The 16,541-nt window shown below is 37.5% G+C and overlaps 2 protein-coding genes across 5 annotated transcripts in view; one reads left to right on the plus strand and one right to left on the minus strand.

Moving 5' to 3' along the window:
• Positions 1–3,293: 3,293 nt before the first annotated feature.
• LOC128859867 (exocyst complex component 7) lies at positions 3,294–6,057 on the plus strand. Of its 2 annotated transcripts, none has more exons than XM_054096981.1 (8): positions 3,294–3,647; positions 3,704–4,218; positions 4,265–4,344; positions 4,406–4,865; positions 4,921–5,218; positions 5,276–5,595; positions 5,648–5,781; positions 5,849–6,057. In XM_054096981.1, the coding sequence occupies exons 1-8, from the start codon at positions 3,434–3,436 to the stop codon at positions 5,949–5,951; spliced, it is 2,124 nt and encodes a 707-aa protein (XP_053952956.1). In that variant the 5' UTR covers positions 3,294–3,433; the 3' UTR covers positions 5,952–6,057. The 2 variants fall into 2 exon arrangements, with proteins under 2 accessions (XP_053952956.1, XP_053952957.1); XM_054096982.1 differs by having other exon boundaries at positions 4,283–4,344.
• Positions 6,058–6,067: 10 nt separating this feature from the next.
• The window catches only part of LOC128859868 (agrin), a 34,816-nt gene continuing 24,342 nt past the window's right edge, over positions 6,068–16,541 (minus strand). For all 3 annotated transcript variants that reach the window (XM_054096986.1, XM_054096984.1, XM_054096983.1), the window contains 4 exons: positions 15,454–15,878; positions 14,685–15,319; positions 14,381–14,578; positions 6,068–6,777 (listed from right to left, as the gene is read on the minus strand). In XM_054096986.1, coding sequence (XP_053952961.1) covers positions 6,234–6,777; positions 14,381–14,578; positions 14,685–15,319; positions 15,454–15,878 — 1,802 coding nt within the window. In that variant the 3' untranslated portion in view covers positions 6,068–6,233. The remainder of the gene's footprint in view (positions 6,778–14,380; positions 14,579–14,684; positions 15,320–15,453; positions 15,879–16,541) is intronic.

Raw genomic sequence — 16,541 nt, forward strand, 5'->3', positions numbered from 1 at the left:
TGCTACTGAGAAATGAGAAGTTACTTTAATGAATTGCTTTGAGGAACCATGCCCACTCAGGCAAAGTAGACAGGAGAAAGCGGTTCCTTGCTGGAGTCCTGAGCTAACGAAGCCTTGTGTACTGTCCAGAAAACTTCTTATTAATGCCTTAAAAACCTTAAAAATATATGCTTTAGAAAGGAGGAGACAGGCTGATTGAGGCTCTGAAAAAGATCTTCATAGCCTGTCTTGCACTTGGTCATATACCATCCCAATGGCGACGCGTAAGAGTATGCACTTATTCCGAAACCAGGAAAAGATAACTATTCCTTAGCAAAAAGTTGTAGACCAATCAGTTTGGCATTAATCGTGTTGAAAAGTCTACAACAAGTGGTAGTAGAAATCAACACCCTTACCAGAATGGAAAATTATGTGAATCAGCCTTACACGATCTTGTTAGTAAGATTGAAGCCGGGGTGGAAGCTGACGTGTACACAATTGGCGTGTTCGGGGACATTGAGGGATTTTGATAATGACACTTTTGGCTCAATATGTTCCTCTGCCGAACGTCATTGAGTTAATCAAACCATTGTAAAGTGGATATATTCCATGTTCTCTGAGAGGCTGTTAATTGCTGGTCAGAACAGCGACGAACTAATCACTAGCGGAGATACAGGAACTCGGTTTTCATATCCAAGCATATGCAAAAGGCTTTGCACGAAAGTGCAGAGGATTCTGGGCAAACTCGATGACTGGTGCATGAGACAAGGTCTTTCCGTCGATCCGAACCCAACTGTGACACTTGGTCTTTCCGACGAATTGAAATATCTAGGAGTAAGCTTGGATAAGAAGCTGACTTGGGAGACACACGTTTCACTGAATGTGAATCGCGCATTGAGGATTTTTCAGCAATCCCGAGCCTTTGGTAAAACCTGAGGTCTGAAACCTGCTGTGGTCCTATGGATATACACAGCACTTATCAGACCAACTATCACTTAAGCCTCTGTGGTCTGATAGCGACGGAGCATGGTTAGGTCCACACTCCGGGAACTATACAGACTGCAAAGAAACGTATGTTTATGCATTGCGGGTGCCATGAGTACAACCTCCGGCGATGCTCTAAATGCTATGCTTGATCTGCTCCTCTTGGATCTTAAGATACAACAGGAAGCAATAAAAGCAATGTGTACTCTTAGACTCCATAAATATGGTTTTTGGCACCTAAAGACGACCTGATACCCATAGTTTCATTTGGAAGGAAATTTGATGTCAGCGTGAGCAATGGAGCAATCCAGAATGCATTTAGGGAGGTTTAACGGATATTTTCCTCACCGATGCGTCCAAGAATGAAATAGGGTCTAGAGCCTGATGGTACTTAAACGATAGTAATAAGTATCACTATACTATGGGGGAAATGGCAACTGTTTTCCAAACGGATGGAGATGGAGCGGGAAACGGATTGGAGTTTTCAGGGAAAGTCAGGCTGCATTGAAGGCCCTGGAGAACGCAAAGCAAACCTCAAAGATTGTTGAAGAATGCAAGAAGGAGCTTAATTTTGTCGCAAGACAGAACAGGCTTGTACTTATATGGGTTTCAGGGCACTCCGGTGTTCGAGGAAACGAAATTGCCAATAATTGGAATCAGTTCCGCAGGAATCATGAATTGGATCAGTGATTATACATATATGCAAATTACATAAAGAGGGATGGTCCGGTCTAGAACGCTGCAGCACTGCCTTGCTGGAGCAAGGCTACGAGTTTTGGGTCCGATGTCGTGAGAATGAGTAATATACGTTCTCTAACACTGGAGGATATTTACAGATTTTGCAAAGAATCTGGAAAATTCTCACAGATCTAACTACCTTTGTCTCTGTCTCCATTCTTTCCTATCTCTTTCTCTGATAGTTTTCTCCTTTCGTCCTTGACTATCTACCCTCTCTCCAGAGCTCTATATGCAATGGGCTTTTAAACCTGAGTGTTTTAGGAGCCACGAAATCTCTTGGGCTCCTTGGCTCAACCTATTCAAATTTTAATGTTTTCAACCTGGGTAAAGGAAGCTGTTAAACTACTTCAAAGCCCATGGGAAACTGCCAAGATCGAGATAGTCGATTGCGGCATTATATCAGTCATACCGAAGGCCAAAGTTCTCATTCCAAGAGTAGTAAAACCACGGGTTTGTTTTTCTTTGGTACGTCTGAACACATGGTACCTTGTTCATGAAACCCAAAAAGTTGCTAAAAGTTCTCTAGAATACAATGGTTTCATTTCTGGAGAATGTACGTTTTTTTTTTCAAAGTACCAACGATAGTGAGGTGCCAAGAAAAAAGACTTTTAGCCAGAGGCAACGATGTAAAAAATCTGTCCATGCTAATGTTTCGGCCAGATCCTTTGTAAGCGATGGCAAGTTCTTTCACAACTCGCTCTCCTTGATTCATCCCTCGAATATTACCTTGCTTGTCTGTATAGAGAATCCCTTTCAGCGGATAAGCAATACTTGCACCGCACACCCAAAATACTTTGAGCCGTACTTAGCTGTGATGGCATGTATTGGACAAACTTCATTCTTCCTCGATAAGGAAAAAGCTGTTCATCAAAAGTCAAGAGTTCCGTTGGTCTATACATGGTTGCTAGGTTTGCATGCAGCACGTTCCGTACATCAGTGATTGGTGCAGCTTTGTCTATGGCTGCTCGAATAGTGCATACGTAAAAGTGATTGAAATCTTCTTTGTTCCATCGTTGCACGGTATAAAGGGAATGAACTTTTTTTCCACATTTCATCTAAGTGATCTGTGTTCGAGTTATTTGCACCCGCACATATAAAAATTCAAAAAAAAAAAAAAGAATACATTTCTGTTATAGTTAATATATATAATAGTAATAAAATAATGAACACGAAAAACAACTTATAAATAAATACGTAAAATATTGCGATTTTTTCATATAACATAAAAAGTTGATAACAAACACAAAAAAAAATCGTAAATCTTTGTAAAATATTTCAAACACAAATTTACAGACATAAACCAACACACAGTTTTCAATAAAATTGCATGTAGGTATGTAAAATGAGTTCCTATATGTACACACAAAGGATATAAAAAGCGTTGGAAAATTCTACAAACCCTTTCAATTTAAAGTATTACGTTTCAATTAAATTAATTTTAAGACAAATTATTATAAATATTTCAATAGATCAATTCTCCAATAAACTAAAACAAACTGTTTTCATCAGGTATTTCTGTCGCGTTTCTTCTGGCAGCCCGCCATTTCGCCTATCAGCTGTTCATAATCCCATAATCTGTGAGTGCTGCCAAGTTTTGAAACGAGCTCTTTCAAAATGAATAAGTTTCGCATATTATTATCTATGCTAATAAGCTTTTCCAAACAGAAGTGAAATAATTGAATATATAAGTCTATAAAAAGTGAAAAACCCTGCGAAGAAGGGAGTGTCTACTATGAACAATTTGGATAGCTGTGGCCAAGCGTTTTCCAAATTGGAAAAAGAAACATCTAATTTAGCTTTGCTAAGGGATCGAGTAGAAAAATATCATGATTTGTCAACTCAAATGTCCAGTATCTTAACCGTGTTCGAGCAGCGCCTTGGAAAGTTAGAACAGACCATTCTACCGGTATACAAGGAGACAGAGCAACTTCAAAAGCGGCAACAGAGTAAGAACGATGGAATAAATTTGAACACGTATATCATAATTGCAATTTCCATGTAGATTTGGATACAACATTAGGGTGCTTAGAAACTGTTCTCGCACATTATGATGTTTCCCAGGAGGTGTGCAATCTTGTACATCAAGGACCAATAGAGGGAAATGTTAACGTTTTCCTTGAAGCTCTGGGGAAATTACGTGCTGCAATGGACTACTTCCTGCACCATAACTCCCAGAGTGTTGAATTGGAAAATGTTACCAGTCTTTTTAATACTGGTTGTGAAGGCTTAAATCAACATTTCCGATTGTTACTGAAAAAACATAGTTCACCTCTAAAACCTGTTGATTTATTAGATCTTATTTACATCGAAGATGATTCAAGCGATGAGTATACGTCGTTCCGGCAACTATCGCAAGGTACTCGAGAAGAATTAGGAACTATTGCCCATTGGTTGGAGCAAAATTTGAGGAGGGAGTACACAATTATTTATGCTACAGAAAGAGGTGAAGTCGTGCTGCGTTCTCTCCAAAATTTGAAAGATCACCAAAAAAGTAGCAGTTGGGGAAATGAAGCTTTGGTGCGTTTACTTATCATTGTAACTTGCATAAATATAGTCATGATAGTTATTATTACCTTTACAGAAACCACGTCATAGTGGACGATCAGATGTGAAAAAGAATACCTCAGCTCGGTTACAACAAATGTGAGTGCCTAAATAGCGATTTAATCAATTTATTTGTAAATAAAACCCAACTCCTTTTTAGTTTTGAGCGGAAAGCAAACAAATTGTACTTGCGTGCCACCCAGACACTTGAACAATCAACAGGAATATCTATAAAAAAGGCATCAACCCATTCGGAACACTTGTCTGCCGAGGAGTTTGTGGATGGAGATCAAGAGCTGGATAAGTACCTCGTCATGCTTTTGGGGCTACAGCGACTTCTTAATTGGGAGCGCGCATTAATGACAGAAATCGTGCCTACCTCCAAACACGGAGAAGTTTTCTCAAAATTGGCTTACAATTCTATTGAACTCGTGGTAAAAGATGCTGAAGCTATTACAAACCGTATTATGCGTTGTATATCACGAAAAGAATGGACATCTGCATTAGGAATATTTTCGGCACTTAAACGAGTCATTTTGCTTCAACCAGACATTGAACGTACCTATGACTCACAACAAAGAGAACAACTTACGAAGGTGCTAAATAAACTTCAGGCAACGGTAGGTAACCTATGTAACATTATATTTATGATGAAATAACGACAAATATTTCAAGGGCGCGAAAGCACTGGAACATTTCCTCGAAGTAGTGAAAGGTGAATCTGGTACAAATATTGTTGGCATGAGCTCAAGTACACTCGGTTATGGCTATGTTAATGTCCCTAAGGACGCAACGGTGCACGAGCTGACCTCCAATACAATTTGGTTTATAGAACATCTATATGATCATTACGATGTCATCGGCTCTATTTTGCACCAAGATGTTCTTTACAGTACACAACTGGATACAATACTCATGAAAAAAGCTCTCCCCGGTGAAGAGCGCAATAAAGCATTGCTAGCAATTTATATCAGTAAGTAAAAATCAAACCCTTGTAATAAGTGAGTATTTTAACACTTCTATTAAACAGAAAAAGCTTTAGCGGAACTTAATCTTTCCATAATGAATAAATGCGAACAGTACAACGATCAGGCTACCAAACATCTCTTTCGCTTAAACAATATTCATTATATACTAAAATCTTTACAACAATCAAATCTAATCGACTTGGTTACTCTCGCTGAGCCAGAATGTGAACAATGTTATTTAGACATGATTCGCGAATTAAAATTTTCTTATCAAAAGACGTGGTCCAAAATGCTAGTAAGCATAGGAGTAGATGAATTGCCACGACCGTCTCATGGTAAAGTCAAAGACAAAGATCGTAGCATATTAAAAGAACGATTTTCGGTAAGAACAAAGATTTCACTATATTTCTCTTTAATTAAGTTTCTGCTTACAGACTTTCAACAAGGATTTCGAAGAGGCATGCAAAATGCAACGTGGTATTTCCATTCCAGATGTGATTTTGCGGGAAGGTATAAAACGCGACAACGTGGAGCACATACTTCCAAAATATAATAGATTTTATGAAATGTAAATATAATTCTGACTGATGGTAACTATATTTGCATATACATATATATATTTTTTGCATACATAGGTACGCATCGGTGCAGTTCAGTAAAAATCCCGATAAATATGTAAAATATCGGCCGCATGAAATTAATCAAATGCTAAGCAAACTCTTTGATGATTCCGCTTAAGTTTCAGCCACTCATTCCTTTATACCCATACGTCCATATATAGTAACATAATTGTTTATTTTTTTGTTATCAAAATATGCATATAAAAAGTCTAACAAAATACAAACACTCTTTCTACTATATTTTAAACTAACCTTAATTATCACTAAAATAATAAATATTACTCGGAACTGTTTGTAAAACAGCTTAAATAAATAAATATAAATACATAAACAAAAAATATAATTGCAATTAATGCTAATTTTATCAATCTGCTTCCAATGGTATTCAATCATCGCTTTTTTAGTAAAGATAGTTTGTGGACGGCGCCTCTGGTCGACCACAAGCTCCGTAATGGCTCACTTTTACAGTGTTATTTGTCCGGCAGTTTTCGATTTCTAAGAAGCATTCATTAAGATATGTCATTTCATCCGTTCCACAGATAGGTTCGAACTCACGAGGGCAAATTCGTGAGCAGCCCTTAAACTGGATACTGCTGAGGCAACGTTTCAGAGGAACAACAAACACATGTTTGCCACAGTTTTCTTTGCGCATGTGGCACTCGGATTTATAAAATTTGTTATCAGATCCACAAACGAAATTTGGTGGCTGGGCATCACAATCTGACTCACAATCGGCGGTTAGCAAGCAGTTCTTTAAGGATACAGGAACGACACGCATGTGACAAGTGCGACGTTTAAAATCGCATAGCGACGGGAATGTATTGCCGTCCGATCCACACACGGGCCCACTTTCAATGTCGTTACGCGTACAACGCTCGCCACAATCCTTTGTCTGTGCCTTCAAGTCCGTACAGGGGCCAATATGCGCCAGATTTACCCCTCGTCTAAAAAAAGGAGCAGACATTATAATACAACGTGGATTAAAATTAATATATGATAAATATCTACTAAAGCTAATGTAAATTATTTTGAGAATTGAATAGATTATAGTATTTAAAAAATTTAAATGTGAAAACGAAATTTTAAATCCATCCACCACCCATAAATCCCATTACTAATTAAACCATCCAATTACATTTCCAATTGTCCAGTTTTTATAATAACCTTACGAATAAAGTCGACCTTTACGTTTTTTAAATGGTTTAGTTAATCACCCAATAATTGCGGGTTATTGTGTTCAAAAGGGTGCCCTGATCCAAAAAAATTTAACACACACTTTGAGTCAAGAGTCAAAACTTAAAACTAAAGTTTGTTTGTAAATTTTGTAAATAAGCATACATTAATCTGCCTTAGGGCAGCCAGTTAGAGAATCAATTTTTATGTTCGTTGAAGGAATCATCGGTCATATTTCTTCAACGACGAGGCTGGCGCCAATGTAACAGTGAATGGCGAACGCTATCGCGCCATGATAAACGACTTGTTGATGCCGAAAAAAAAGCTCGGGATCTCCACAACATTTGGTTTCAGCAAGACGGCGCTACCTGCCATACAGCCCGTGCAACAATGGATTTACTCTGTCGTGGTTTCGGTGCGCAACTTATCTCTGCTTTGTGGATAAACCAGCTTAGATAGAAGCATTGGAACGCAATATTAATAAAGTTATTCGCGAGATACCGACCGAAGTCCCCCAGTGAGTCATTCAAAATTAGTGTTTACGGAGTACCGAATTACGGCCGCAACTACCAATATTTGAAAGGGATTATCTTTAAAAAATAAATGTCATAAATGATTCTATACAAAAGTAATAAAGATTGCCCAGCCAATTTGAATTTTCGTTGTTTTAAGGGGGTAGTATGGTATTTTTTTTTTTTCATTTTTTTTTTTTTTTTTTTTTTTAATTATTCTATAACATCTTAAGATTATTGTGTGAAAGTTTGAAGTGCATTAGAGTAAAATTGACAAAGACACAAAGGATTAAGTATCTACCTTTCCAACCGGATTTCACGCTGTAAAAATCTTCACAAATCTTTAAACGCGTTTTTCTCACACTTGCCTTTTTTACGGTCGGTGTCCACTGTAGATTCATATCTACTGCACCGATTCTTTTCAAATTTGGTTTTTTTGTTTTTTTACTTTATTCACGAGGTAATGACGTCGAGTTTTTTTTTTTTTTAATTTTGTCAAAGTTTTCAAGTTTTTTTTTATGAAAAATCGGTGTTTTGACTTCAAAGCGCTTTAAAAAATTAAAAAAAAAAAAAAAAAAAAAAATTCGACGTTGTTACCTGCGAAACTTTATTAGCTGATGAAATCAATTTGGTTTTTTGATTTTAGTTGATCCAGTAATGAGTTCTGAGGGACACCGCAATAAAACTTTTTTATGAGACGTCCGCGAAGATTCGCTGCCACCAACTCATTTCTTCATAAAAATCAATGAAAATTTCACACAATATTCTTTAAATATGACTTTATAATGAAGTTATTTTAAAATTTTGAATAAATCAACTGTGTCGACAAAAAAAATTTCGAAAAATATGCTTGTTTTACACCGAATTAACCATACTACCCCCTTAATTCAATTTAAAATTCAATACTCTAAATTGATCACCCTTTATTTAATGAACACGGCGCTGTTTTATATTAATAAAACGAAATTTTAATATAAATATTTGATATATGTATATAACGGGTGATTTTTTAGCTATTCTCTTTTTAAACAGTTGGTTTAAACAGCTGACGCACGTTTCGTGTTTTGTTCGGTCAAACATCTTCAGTTTGGTCTATAATTTAACCATGAATCGTCTTACAAACGAACAACGCTTGCAAATCATTGAATTTTATTATAAAAATGCGTAACAGAACACCAAGAAAGTTTAAAGTCAAAAAATTGTGTTCAGCGACGAAGCTCATTTTTGGATCAATGGGTACGTAAATAAGCAGAATTATCGATGTTGGAGTGAAGATCAGCCAGAAGAATTGCAAGAGCTACCAATGTATCCAGAAAAGGTCACAGTTTGGTGCGGTTTATGGGCTGGAGGTATCATTGGACCGTACTTCTTCAAAGATGCTGCGAATCGTAAAGTAACTGTGAATGGTGAGCGCTACCGTGAAATGATATCCAACTTTGTTTTGCCCAAAATGCAAGAGCTTGACTTGCATGACATGTCGTTTCGGCAAGACGGTGCCACATGCTACACAGCACGCGTAACAATGGACTTGTTCAAAGGCGAGTTCAGTGAACATTTTATTTCACGTTCGGGACCTGTTAATTGGCCAACCAGATCGTGCGATATAACGCCTTTAGATTATTTTTTGTGGGGCTATGTTAAAGCTCATGTCTATTCAGAGAAGCCTGCTTCAATTGACGCATTGGAGGACAATATTAAAGCATTTATATGTGAGATACCGGCCGAAACATTGGAAAGAGTATACCAAAATGGGACTAAGCGGATGGACCATTTGAAGCGCAGTCGCGGTCAACATTCGCATGAAATAATCTTCAAACAGTAAATTATATGGACTGTACTATACATACAAATTTCTTGATAATGATAATTCGTTTCGATACCCTAAAAAAGGTATTGATGGCTCATCTCTTCCGCCGTGCAAAACGGAATTATATAATCATTTTCTAAGGACGTGTTATATTTCGGAAATTTGGTCTCAAGCACTCCTGAAAGTACCAACTGTCAATGAGCCTTCTGACTATGGCTGGGTAGAAATAAATAACAGATATGAATTCATGTGGTTTTCTGGTACTCAGTTACCAAAATCCATTGATCAAATAACTCAATCAGAAGAAGGCAAGAATTTTTTTTTAATTTTATTTTTTGTATTTTTAAACAGATGACGATAATGAAGACATGATGGAAAACAGCTCTGACAGCGACTCTGACAGTGAGTCAGAAAGAGAAGAAAGTGAGATGAGCAGAAGCAAAAATGAAAATGATTAAATTACCAAACATAATTAAATAACTTTTTGTATTAAATCTTAAACATTATTAATTTAAGTACTGAAAAATTATAAATTAGTTGATTTGCTTAACAAAATATTTATTTATTTCTATTCTTATGAATCGGAAAGTTCCCATAAAGAATTTGATTTAATCGAAACATTGCCATAAAATTATACATTTCAGTTTGCACATTAAATGTAATGTTGAATAACTTCAAGTACGTAATTTCCTCCCGAAAAGAAATGTTTGTGTAAAATGTGTAAAACAAATCAGCTGGCAGTATGTTGGGGAAAACTCGTCAGCTGATACATTTACTTAGGCTATAAATGTTTCCGACTAGCTCCTACGTTACACCTTCAGGGCATCAGCTGACGCACATTCCACCTACATATAGCCAGCTGACTTATTTATTTATTAAAAACAATACATAAACTATCATCTGATAAATTTTCGTTTGGGAGGAAATCACTGAAAAAATATTTTTTTTTTTCATATTTGTGTGACCAGCTGACGTATAATCCACCACTTTATAATCAGCTGACGATTTTATTTCTTCAAAATATTAGTCTAACTTTAATTTGATCAATGTTTTAATCGGGAGGAAATGACTAAAAATTATTTTTTTTACGTGCGAGGGTGGCTATAACTGCTCAACCCACCCTCGGAGCCGCAGCTGACGTTCACAACCCTTCATAATGCAATTATCTGAGGCATTTTACGAATTATCGACTGAGAGGAACTTGGTCGTGAAAATCTGTCGCTGGCTTACGGACTATATCGATTTAAATAAAAATTTCATGCATTTTTCTGAATTTTACGTGTGTTTTTTTGAAAAACTTTCCTATAGCTCTTAAAAATCACCCTTTATATACATACATTAAGTGAAATACATACAATGTACTCCGAATTCCGAATAGTAGTCACGCACCAACCCATTAGGCTACGGCGTTCGCAATTTTACTTGCACTCGTATAGTATGTATATGGTACATACCTCCATATTTAACAAATTGGTTCATATTTGGAGTCATTAAACTTTTTTAATTTGTTCCTTTGTGGGTAGAAAATAATAAGAGTAGTATGAAATAAAGAAAAGAGTGCAGTACATTGCCTTGTTCGAAGTGTACGTCTATACTGGAATATCCTTATGGTCAAAAGCATGTATTTTTAACGTTATTTTCATTGCGATATGCAAAATAATAAAGTTCGCATATTTTGATAGAGTAAATAAAATAATTTTCATTTTTGTCTTATTATTTCGAGCTTGACAAATCAAAAAGTGCGACTACCGAAATGTATTTTAATAAAATTGATTTTCTGCATCGAATATCCTTAATTACAGTGTGCGAGGTGGTATTAATTGCCATCAAAAGTAATCGGGACAAAAATTTTCTGGTTAGCGGAGTAAATGGATTAGTGGGACTTAAAAATTAATTTGTTTTTTACGCTACTTGGATCTTTTCGCTTTTTCTATAATACTGGTATAATTATATAATACATAAATAATTAATATAACGGTGCCTTGGGTTTGCTCTCGAAGTTTTGCCTTCTGATTATTTTTTCATACTTTGCTCAAAAAAATGCAAGTACTATTAGATTCTTATTTGTAGTTCTTACATTTTTTGTTTGGGAGCTGATTTTCTTGAAATTCGATTAAAAGCCGTTACTTTGGTGCTATCAAATGAGTGAGTTCCATTGAATTTACACGTAATTCTAAAGTTTTGATTTTATTTAGCTAATAAATATCCCATACACTATAAATTCTTACAAAAAGTCATTAAGGGAAAACACTAACACACGAAGAAATCGTCCAGGTGCATGCCTACAAGATCAGTGGCATGACTAACAGACATTAATCCATTAAGCCTTTAAAATTTTATATTAGGTGCGTAACTAAGTTCTCGTTTTTTTTTTAATGAAAATGCAACTTTATTCTGAAAAAATGGTACAAGTGAATAATTGAAAGTATTGCCCATCGCTAGCTACTACTTTTTCCCATCCTTCTGGTAGATCTCGTATACCGTCGCGGTAAAACTGTTCATCTTTTGAGGCTATCCACGGATCAAGCCATTTTTTGATGTCTTCATATGAATGGAACTGCTGGTCAGCTAGACCATGTGCGATCGCAACAGGTGATAATCGGGCTGCGCAATATCTGGAGAATATGGCGGGTGGGGTAGGATTTCCCATTTCAGTGTTTCCAGGCAGGTTTTAACGGGTTTGGAACGTGAGGCCGAGCGTTGTCATGCTGTTGAATCACTTTCTCATGCTTCTCCGCGTATTGCGGCTGCTTCTCGCGCAGTGATGTGCTTAATCGCATTAATTGAAGTCGATACCGGTCCCCAGTGATGGTTTCGCTCGGTTTTGCCAGTTCATAATAAATAACACCAACTTGGTCCCACCAAATACATAGCATAACCTTCGCAGCGTGAATATTCGGCCTAGGTGACAGCGGGAACTTAGTTGCGCAGCTAATATTTGCTATTAAGGCACCTATTGCTCGTGCACTTCGGGAATATAAAGAGTTATTTAATTCTGATCCTGACTTTGCTTTACCTAGACAAAATTTCGTACAAATTCTTAATTAAATCGTTTAATATGGTATTTATATTAATTATGAATATTTTCACTACCCAAGTAGGCCTGCCTGTTAAAATTCTGTCTAATCTGTAAGGTTCTTTATTCAGTAGATTTATATAAATAAATTAAATCGTTCGTTCTTAGAAATGGATAAAATCGTAAAACTTAAAAACTTGTAACAGATCACTCAAACCGGTAAAACAAAAATAACCAAAAGAAATATTCGCGACTAACATCCACTTCTATTTTTGCTGGTCTGGAAAAAAATTCAACGGCTATGAAAATTCTAAGTGATTTAAATTTAACAAATTTTAGCCGATAAAAATCAACTATTTTCGAAAAAGATGAAGTTATATCCTGCGTTAACGTAGTCACACAAACGTACCAGACTACGATTTGCAAAACAGCATATATCGTGGACCGAGGAGCGAGGAAATGTGATATTTTCGGACGAAAAAAAAATTCAACGTCGACGGCCCAGTTTCTTTAATTATTAGCGACATGATATGGAAGGAGTGTTTTCTACCAAGCGAAACTTTGGGCGTAGGTGTTTGATGGATTAGACTGGGGCCAGTTTCCATAATACCACATTTGCAAAATTTGCGAACGTACGCACTCAGGTTTTCCATTACCATGAAACAAATACCAGCCCCGCATTATAGATATACATATACAAATAGTATAAAGATTATGAGCATTTCAATAGAACTCTTTCTACTCTACAAAATGATGTTAGTTGTATTTTTCAGTTATTTAATTTTTTATTAATTTTGAGGCTTAGAAATGAAATACCCAGGTTGCAAAAGTCAACATATTTGACATCTGCTCTTCTTTGTTTTTCATCGACGTCACAAAGCTGCCGAAGCAGCCCAGGACTTTAACGACGTGTATGGAGAAGCTGTCATTGGTGAGTCCATAGCACGAAAATGGTTTGCTAAGTTAAAAAATTACGATTTTGACGTCTACGACACGTCCAGCAGCAGAAGGCCTTTTGAATTCGATGAAGAACGTCTCAAATAACTATTGAAGGAGAACGGTCGCCAAACCAGTCGTGAATTGGCGGAAAAAATGGCCTGCGATCATAAAACGATTCTCAATCATCTTCATTCAATGGGATTTACCGAAAAACTGGAAGCCTTGGATCCTTACGAGCTCAACGAAAAAAACAAAGAAAGTCGCTTAAAAATTGCTTCTCAGTATCTCGCCCGCCACATTGGCCAGCTACATCGCGTTAATGAGGCTATTCGACTGAAAAGACCTGACCGACATAGTCAAACCATATTCCTTCACGACAACTCCAGGCCCCCATGTTGCACAAGTCGTCAAAGCCGCTCTACAAGAGCTCGAATGGGAGACAATTCAGCATCCGCCGTATTCTTCTGATCTTGCGCGGACCGATTACCATCTTTTCCGCTCCCTGTCAAACTATCTGAAAAGCATTGCCTTCGATGATAACAAAGAGGTCTTTAAAACTGGCTCAACAACTTCTTTGACACCAGACCAGGCTATTTTTGGCGGAATGACTTCAACAAATTTGTCGAGAGGTGGGAAGAGGTTGTAAACAGCAACGGCGAATATACGTATAATTGCTTAACTTATTGATGTAATTATTGTTTTTTGTTTAAGTAAAAGTCTTCCGTAAAAACGCTACGAACTTATTCCCCAACCTAATATAAGTATATATACTTGTATATGTTCGATTCTTGTATATACTATATATATCGGCAAGCGCCAGCAATTACACCCTCTTGAGCTCTGCAGAAAATCTTTTCCAGCATAGGGTTCAAAAAATCCCTCTGTATGAATCCTCGTCTGGCATAAAACTACTCGAAAATGTCCTTCTGAATTTCGACCGAGCTGATGACCTTTCTCGACATCATTTCACACCGCCGTATTAGTTCAGCGGTGATACGAGTGCACTTACAACCGTTTTCATTTGTTTTAAAATTAGTAAATATTGCAAGTATATTCGCATGCTTGCTCTTATACTCGTATGCATCTACTTATATACTTACAAGCATGTGGCATGCGCCAGTTCACATTCATTGTTATATGTTTTTGCATCACTTCCACAGAGTTTGTCGTTGCGATGGGAAGAAAATATGGACCCAAATAAATTGTTAAAATCTTTGCAAGGCGGCAATTGTTTGCATCGATTTAAGCGGGATTTACACTTGTCCATACTCATTTTTTGTATAGATTTTCTTTGTGGACTGCAAAAGACAACCAACAAAAAAATGAAAAATGTATTAGTGAATTCTTATTAACTCTATGATGTGTCCGATGCACTTTGCGCTGCCTCAAATGCCGCCTACTTACCCACAATTGAGCATTTTTAATTCGCAGAGCGATGAGTAAATATTACCATCGCTTCCGCAGACATATTGTGATGGCGTGTCTGAGGTTGACTGGCACTCGGTGGGACAGTTGTCCGCTGTCTTGCTACCATTGCTATTCCGTTCCTGTGACATGCAGAATGATAGCGGTACTTCGAAGATATGCTTGCCACAGTTGTAAGCACGCATCTTACATGGACTGGCGTACAGGCGACCATCAGAGCCGCAGGTGGGCCGCGCAACACGCCAGCAAGATTCACGACACATGCGCGTCGATTGGCAATGCTTTCGACTGGTCTTCACGACTCCTTGGCTGCACGTTAGCAATTTCATTTCGCAAGTCGAATTGTACACATTGCCGTCCGAAGCGCATATTGGGCCATCTTTAGGTGCGCTCTTACAATCTACCGGACAGGATTCGCGTATGGCACTGATGTTACTGCAGGCGCCCACGTGCGACATGCTAACCGCAGCCAAACCTACACGACACGCTTGCACGCGCAACATACAACGATTTAGGTAAGTGTGGCCGTCGGTGCCACAAACTGGATCCTTCTCTGTTGGACACCGGTGCTTGCATTCGGAACCCCGCGCCCGTTCACAGCCATCTTTAATGGTCTGTAATTTTTCAGAAATATATACAAATATAAACATTCTTAACTGGATGCACATATACGTGCGCTTGGTTAGAAATATAGTACATTTACTACATACAAACAAGTATGTTTACATAAAAAGACGTTAATACTTACCTTTACTGTGTTTGACCCATTTCGAGAACAAGTTTTTTTCTTCATTTCACAGAGATTCGCATATATTAAGCCGTCTGAGGCGCAAACCGGTACAGCGCCCACAGTTGTACTTGGCGGGCAAGATCTAGGGCAGGCGTTGGCGTTACCACGCTGCTGCCGCAGTGCTGCATCCTCGTCCATAACCATTGGGTTCATAGCCGCATTTATGTACTCTGAATATGCCAAGGCGGCTCGACTAAGAATGGGCGACGACGTATGAGCATTGACCATGTCTTCGGTGGTGGTTTCGGCTAAGTAAGATGGTAAATGTCCCTTACTGTTGCGATAACTTATGATCGGTGAATCACCCGTGCTCTGTATATAATTGATTATTGGCGCTTGTGCCGGCAATTTAATGAACTTTATTGGGGAGTCCGTAGTGGCGCCTGCAAAGGAGAGAAAAGCACTCACTCAGTTGAATCTGTGATAAATATAAAAAATAGATGTGTGAAATCAACTTAAACTAATTTACTAAAGGTGATAACCCAAGCTGCTGGTTGCTTTACTCCTTGTAAATTCTTCATCAAGATTAAGAAAGAAAAACAAAAGATTTCAAACGAATAATAATAGTGAGAATATTTCAAGGCAATGTAAAATCCTGAAGAAATCATTCGTCGGAATATTCGATTTGGTTGTTCCATTGTCTGCACAAATAGTATAGAGCTCGTATAGTTTTTTGGCTCTAGAACATGCAACATTCATATATATGATTGACCAGAAAAGAAGCAATCCGTCACTAAATCTAAACTGCAAACTTCAAACATTGGCCTACAGCTTTGCTTATGGTGATTGCAAAGGTCTACTTCTAATGATGAATTCCAATGTTTTATGGGTCCGCCAAAAATAGAGTATATCAGGCATGCAATTACTTCTTCGGCTGGTGTCGATAGAGGAATTCAATTCCAAATGGTTGGCTGTTACCGCATTCCATTTCTGAAATACTTTTCCTATGCAGGACGCCATGTTATGAAATTATTCTCTAGTTGTATTAGAAAAAGGTGACAACTTGACACAAACTTTGAAATTTCTATGTGCTTTAAGGATTACAT

The sequence above is a fragment of the Anastrepha ludens genome, chromosome 4 (genome assembly GCF_028408465.1).
Source record: "Anastrepha ludens isolate Willacy chromosome 4, idAnaLude1.1, whole genome shotgun sequence".
NCBI lineage: Eukaryota > Metazoa > Arthropoda > Insecta > Diptera > Tephritidae > Anastrepha > Anastrepha ludens.